Below are 6264 nucleotides of genomic sequence, written 5' to 3' on the forward strand. Positions count from 1 at the left end.
AAATCCCCTTTTCCCTAAAACGCATTCCCTTGCGGGACCTAATTTTTGTGTAAAGATCGCCCCCGTTGGCGTACTCCATCACAATGTAAAGTGAGCCGTTTTTTTCATAATGGTCCACATAACGGGTGATGTTGGGGTGATTTAGGGTTCGCAGCACTTCAATCTCGTGCTTTGCGCTCTCCCGCTCCGCCGGTTTCATGCCACCCAGTCGCACTTCCTTCGCAACAAATTGCGCCTTGTCACTACGCCGTTGCACGAGCCAGGCGGAGCCAAAGCTCCCTTTGCCCAACACACGTATTTGAATGTAGTTCTCCATCCAAATATTTACCCTGCTCCGGCCTCCCTCGAAATGTGTGTGTATCTGTGTCGAAGGTACAGGGTGCTATTGTGCGCCAAAGGGCGGCGACGAACCGACTCACAGACTCACGCACGTACGCACAACAACAAAAATAAATGAGTGATTAGTTATTCCCCTTCCCTTCTTACCCCTCGCAGACTTCTTCCCTCCACAACTGCCCGTCCTTATGACAAATTCTTTTTTTTTTTTTTTTTGAAGTCTTTTGCCGCTCCTAATTTAATTTTCCTTCTCTGTGCTACTCCCGGATTTGTTTGTTGCAGACTTCCCCACCCTACCCCCAACCCCCAGCAACACACCCACGCTCAGGATGGCAGGAAAAAAGAAATCTGACACAAAGAAAAAAAAAAAAAGAAAAGAAGCAGAGAATTTACACAAGATGAGTTGTATGCACGTATTCCTTTCCGTGTCTCGGTCAGTGAGAAGCAGAAGTACAGAGAGAACGGATAACGAGCGCGGCACATGAGACATATGGTAAAAAGTGTGGAAGAGAGAAGTGTCAAAGGCACCCACGCATGCTTGCTGCTTGCGGGGGAGAGGGAAGACCAGATAGCTGGGGAAGAAAAGAAAAAGAGAAGGAAACGGCACTCCACGGTAAAACAAAAACAAACAATAAAAAACACAAAAAAAATATGGCAAAAATACAAACGGAGACCTAGAAAGGCTCTAACTTCTTTTTTATCGATTTGCTCTTCTTTCTTTGCTTTGGGCACCCTTTTTCCGGTCCCCTTTTCTTGCAAATTCCTCCCTCCCCCTCAAACGCACACACACACACACACGCTCACTCACTCTCCTTCGTCTCTACATGGGTAGGATAAAACGGCCCCTCTAACGCTTTCCAATTTCAGGACTAACAATCATGCGGACCATTCCAGCAATGGCGTTACCGTTATTAATGACACTTCGGCGAATGTTGTGTGTTTTGAGAATTTGGTCGTTAATCGCATCCTCCAAGTTCTGAAGTTGGGCGTTTACTTCCTGCAGACTTTCCATCGTCTCTCGCCTGGCATCCGCTGCGGCGAGTGCCTGACTTCGCGCCTCAGAGCGCCACATCTCCAGCTCCCTTGCCATGGTATCTATGTCGTCAAAGATTGCCTCCAACAGTTTACCAAGTGGATTGGAGGCCTTTGTGAGGAGCTGCAGTTGCTCTCGCAGCTTGCTAAGCTCACTCTCTGCCACCGCCGCGCCGGATTTGCCGCCTTTTGAACTGTGGATAATGATACCGCCGCCACTGCTCCCGCCTTGAAGGGCACGTGCGTTTGCCTCCTGTGCGCGGCGTGCAGTCTCCTCCTCCTGCTCTCTTTTTGCCTTCAACGCTTGTTGCCCCAAGTAACCCTTCGCCTCCGCTTCGTTTACACCTCCACCGTCACCACTGCCACTTGTTACCGTTTTCGCATTCTGTTGTTCAGCAACTCGCATCCATTCACTTTCATCCTCTGCTTCCTGTGCTTTCCCACCTGGCGTGCGTTTTTTCTCACGAATAACGCCAGAGACTGGCACGGCATCCAACTGAGATCCGTCCACAACTTCATGCGTCGGTTTCGTGCGCGGTGGCGCCTTCCCTGCGGCCGAGGCAGCAGCATTAGGAGTAGGAGCAGTAGACGCAACGCGCTGTTCTACGCGCGGGGCACGTGTGACCGTCGTCAAACTTTCGTCGGCCGTTGGAATTTCTTCCCTCTCTGCAGCTTCCTTCTCGCGACGCCGCCGTTCCTCATGCCGTTTGCGACGTTCCTCATCACCCGTCTTTTGTGTCCTTTCCTCCAAAGTTTCTCCATGCTTCTTTTTGCCCTCTTTTTCTTCATTATGGCTTCCATGGGGCTCACCGCTTTTTTGTTGTTTCCCAGACGCATTGGCCGCCTCCTGTCGTTGTTGCTCTACTTTGGGTGACTCACCCACTGGGAGACTTTCATCTTCCTTCCTCCTCTTCTTTTTCCCTTCTTCCGCTGCTGCGGCGGCCTCTTCTTCACGTCTTCTCTCCTCCTCACGCCTTTTCTCCTCTCCACGCCTTTTCTCCTCTCCACGCCTTTTCTCCTCTTCACGCCTTTTCTCCTCTCCACGCCTTTTCTCCTCTTCACGCCTTTTCTCCTCCTCACGCCTTTTCTCCTCTTCCTTCCGCTTACGCCGCTCTTCAGCCTTTTGCTCCCGCTCCACTTCTTTTTCCTTCTCCTTTTCTTTCGCCTCCTGCTCGGCCGCCTTTTTATCCGCCGCCGGCTGTTCACTGCCGCCCCCTTTTGCTTTTTGCACCGCCGCGTGCTTCTGCTCGGCCGTGAGCTTAGCGCATGAAGCGAGGAGCTGCAGCAACTCGTTGGTCTTCTCTGCCTCCTGCCCCGCGACGATCTTTGTTGGCTGCGCCGCCACCTTCTTCCCCGTCCCCGCCTCCACGGCTGCAATCAACTGCGTCAAAAACTCAATTTTTATTGTCTTCTCCGTCACGTTGCTGCTGTCAAGCAACGCGTCGGGGTAAAGCCCCTTCGGAAACCCCGTTGCGCTAAGGAAGCTTGTCACGATATCATGCAAAAAGCGAAACGGGGGTTTTAAGAGAAGTTTTTCAGTCAGTTTGGGCGAAGAAATGATTGCGCCAAGCTCGGTCTGCGTTTTCTCCACGTACGCCTCGGACATCCTTGCAACACGAAGAATGTAAAGACGTGTATGCCTCTAATGATCCGTCCCCTCCCCCTGCGCCGATAAATAAGCGTCTGCCCCTTTGTGTGTGTGAGAGTAGGTGAGAGGGAAGTAATAAAACCCAGTTCCGCCAATATGCGCCTTAAAAAAGAAACGGTTCTCTCAATTTATTTCTGCTATCGGCGGTATCGCACCCGCAGTCTCCCTCATCAAAAAAAAAAAAAAAAAGAAAAAAGAAAAAAAAAGATAGAAGGTTCAAAAGCAGGGCAAGAAGTCCATGAAGAGAAAAAGACAAAAAAAAAAAAAAAAAAACAACAACAAGAAAACGTCACAATGTAAGTCCAACAGCAAAAAAGCCGTTAATTGCAAGTCCACATACATACAAACACACACAAAAAAAAAAAAAATCTCAACCTCATCTACAGCACAGCATATTAAAAGGCACATTATCCTTCAATAGATCTATCCGCAATTCGTCAAAATCTGACGTCAATGTGGAGGGTTCTTCACTGTCACTTTCCTTGCGTAATACATCGATTTATCTTGGCCAATCGCCCGCAGCACCCGCACCCACCGCTCATCGTCCATTTGGTGATGCAATGTATCGTCAAGAAACACCATCCTGGCATTCGTCAGCACAGCCTCCAACGCATTGCGAACCTTCTGAGAGGATTGCAATAATGCAAGACACGTTTCACAGGCGGGGGCAACCGCTAAAGGTTCCTGCGGCTGCTTCGACTGGTTTGGTTTCTGAACAATCGCCTTCTGCCGGGAGGAAGTCAAGGCCATATCGTACGGGGCGCCCGCAGGCCTCCGCCGCTCATTTGCATTGCCCGTGCGTGGAACCGCTTCACGCCCTGGCATCTCAACGTCATTGTGGAGTAACGGTGCGAATAGACATGCAGGCAAAGCACGGATGCAAAAAAAAAAAGAAAAAAGAAAAAAACGAAGAAAAGAAAAGAGAGAAAAAGAGTTTGGAGATTTGCGTCGCAGCCCAACACCAGGCAGCAACAGGCTCAGAGAAACACTAATATGTACCCCCTGCCATAGTGTTCAATGGAACGTCATTTTCCCTTTTCAGCGGAAAGGTCAAAATCAGCACCCACCCTCTTTTTGGTGCCTACCGTCTCCTCTTGCCACGCCCCATCATTCCGTATGCATTTGCTCGGAAGGCTTGTTGTACGGTCGGAGGCGCTTAAAATGACATTCTATCATTTTCGTAAAAGCCGACTGAAACGCCGCCGCCCACGCCGCTTCATCTGTCGCGTATCGTTCTGTTAAATTTCGCCATTTTTTATTGCGTAGCAGGGCTTCCACCTCGCGTCGGTTAAAGACACATTGCCGCTTTTTTTGTTTCTTTCCCACATGTGCATAAACACAGACGAAGTCCTTTGGGAGGCGCTGAATGACCTTGTTTTCCTCTGTCCGAGGCACTTCCAGCTCAAAGAATCGCCTTTCATTCGCCAACAGAAATTTGTAATAGTCGTTGCTGAGTTTGTACTGGCTACCAATGTGTGACACGCCGTCGATGCCGCTTACGTGCTCGTGAAATTCCCCGACGCCGTGGCACGCCATGAGGGCAACGCTCTCCTCATCTGTGAGGCCACCGAGCCCCTCAAGAATGGTCGGCAGCGCAATAAGGCCGGAGTCAGCCTCGGCAAGTTGGTTCTTCCGCGGGAGTGTGGTGTCCGTGTCATTTCGCCCCCACCGCCAGTTGCTTTCAATGACGTCACAGGGCCCCTTTAAAAACTTTACGGCAGCCACCGCCAAAAGAGACGCGGCGTCTTCCGTCGAAAGACCGTGCACAGTTGAAAGATGGCGCAGCACGCCGGCAATGTCCTCTAGGCCACTGACAACAGCGCAAGACTCATCAATGTTGTCTGTAGCAAACCCCGCGCGGCGGGCGGCAAGGATGAAGGCAACGCGGATGCTTGTGGCCGCCAAATCAGGACGAAACTCAAACGTTTTGGCAATGTCTGCAAGCACAGATTCTTTCAAAAAAGGCGGGCGCAGTGTATTATCGTCCACGTCCACAACCTGGCCGGCGGCAAGCCCCCCCGCAAGACAGCCGATGCACATCATAAGAAGCCACTTATGATTCAAGTGCTCCCATGACTTGTATGGATTTGCCTCTCGCTGCTGTGAACCCCCCGTGCTGCTGCCAGCGCTCGCCGGGGATCTAAAGCGATTTCCCTTCGTTTCTCCTGCATGTGCCGACGATGTTGATGCTGACGCGCAGAAAGAAGTGCAGCAGCTAAACAAAACGTACGGCTTGCGCAGAGATCTCCACATCGAGCAATTTTCAGCTATTGGTGTGTTTCAAACTCTGGATGTTCCTTTGATTCCTCACTTCCTGCGCCCACGGAGCCGCGTCCACTGCAATAAAAGAAAAAAAAAAAGAACAACAGCGAGAGAAGGAGAAGGCAATTGTAAGCCGTAGGGCTCTTCCACCTCCCACCGAAGAGGAGGCTCTGTCACGTCGCACACAAGAAAAAAAATCCCAAAATAAATACACACATGAAAACAAAAAAACAAACAAACAAACACACACAAACACACACAAACTCACACACACACACACATACAAAGGCAAAAACACACAAACAGCAGCAAAAACGGTCATTCATCGTCGCCCTTGAGAAATGTGTCAATGAAATGGTAGCATGTATCAAGAATTTCATTCAGTGGTTCATCGTCCTCCTTCTTGGACGACACTTTCATTAGCTCCTCAATCTGAAAAGAAAAGTTCCGCACCACGCCAAGGCAACACTTCCGAACCAAATCACGCATCTTACAGTCCTCCAATTTCTCGAGCAGTGTCGCCCAGGCCTCCAGAAGGTCAGACGAAGATGTGCTAAGAATGTCAAAGATACGGCCCATGACAGGGGGAATCTCCAACATGCCGCTTTCAATTGCCACATTTTCGCATTCAAGCTGAACACGGAGAAGGACCAAAAGAAAGTCAAGCGCACTGCGAATGGTATTACCCACTTCCCGCAATGCGGGCAGAGAAAATCGTGGTGTTTCCGCAGCCTGATTCAATTGATTTTGAATATGCTTTGCAGCGCTGTGAATACGGTCAACTGTAATAAAAAGAAGAGATTCCACCTGCCGCGACCCTGGGCACTTTGCAAAGGCTTCAATCAACTGCACGCAGGCCCAAAAGAAAGTGGCATAATTGGAATCCGCGGTCAACGAGTGCAAAAACAAAAGAATCGGCCTCATGCCCAGCCAGCCAAAAATGCCACTCTCCCCCTTTTCCAAACAAGCCTTCTCATATCTGTTCA

General features: G+C 50.1%; 5 protein-coding genes across 5 annotated transcripts, besides 11 other annotated features; all 5 read right to left on the minus strand.

The window, feature by feature from the left end:
- Window positions 1-316, minus strand: Tc00.1047053511143.6 (protein kinase, putative; the record flags this gene model as incomplete). The annotated part of the gene is made up of 1 exon (XM_799493.1): window positions 1-316. A coding segment is annotated over one exon (316 nt), but the record flags the coding sequence as incomplete, so codon positions are not given.
- Window positions 1-4789: a sequence feature (heterozygous, Esmeraldo-like haplotype).
- On the minus strand, window positions 1184-2974 carry Tc00.1047053511143.12 (hypothetical protein, conserved; the record flags this gene model as incomplete). The annotated part of the gene is made up of 1 exon (XM_799492.1): window positions 1184-2974. One exon carries the CDS (start codon window positions 2972-2974, stop codon window positions 1184-1186), a length of 1791 nt encoding a protein of 596 aa, XP_804585.1.
- Window positions 2312-2542: a sequence feature (CT-rich).
- Window positions 3189-3222: a microsatellite.
- Window positions 3258-3303: a sequence feature (A-rich).
- Window positions 3467-3841, minus strand: Tc00.1047053511143.19 (hypothetical protein, conserved; the record flags this gene model as incomplete). The annotated part of the gene is made up of 1 exon (XM_799490.1): window positions 3467-3841. One exon carries the CDS (start codon window positions 3839-3841, stop codon window positions 3467-3469), a length of 375 nt encoding a protein of 124 aa, XP_804583.1.
- Window positions 3898-3947: a sequence feature (A-rich).
- On the minus strand, window positions 4124-5269 carry Tc00.1047053511143.30 (hypothetical protein, conserved; the record flags this gene model as incomplete). The annotated part of the gene is made up of 1 exon (XM_799489.1): window positions 4124-5269. One exon carries the CDS (start codon window positions 5267-5269, stop codon window positions 4124-4126), a length of 1146 nt encoding a protein of 381 aa, XP_804582.1.
- Window positions 4790-5475: a sequence feature (areas merged during assembly that could not be assigned to a particular haplotype. This can correspond to areas where the two haplotypes were merged or to regions with more than two copies in the genome that were merged during assembly.).
- Window positions 5463-5508: a microsatellite.
- Window positions 5476-5685: a sequence feature (heterozygous, non-Esmeraldo-like haplotype).
- Window positions 5509-5563: a microsatellite.
- Window positions 5597-6264, minus strand: Tc00.1047053511143.39 (hypothetical protein, conserved; the record flags this gene model as incomplete). Its single annotated transcript, XM_799491.1, has 1 exon — window positions 5597-6264. A coding segment is annotated over one exon (668 nt), but the record flags the coding sequence as incomplete, so codon positions are not given.
- Window positions 5686-6112: a sequence feature (areas merged during assembly that could not be assigned to a particular haplotype. This can correspond to areas where the two haplotypes were merged or to regions with more than two copies in the genome that were merged during assembly.).
- Window positions 6113-6264: a sequence feature (heterozygous, non-Esmeraldo-like haplotype).

Source organism: Trypanosoma cruzi, genomic scaffold (assembly GCF_000209065.1).
Source record: "Trypanosoma cruzi strain CL Brener 1047053517057 genomic scaffold, whole genome shotgun sequence".
Classification (NCBI taxonomy): Eukaryota; Euglenozoa; class Kinetoplastea; order Trypanosomatida; family Trypanosomatidae; genus Trypanosoma; species Trypanosoma cruzi.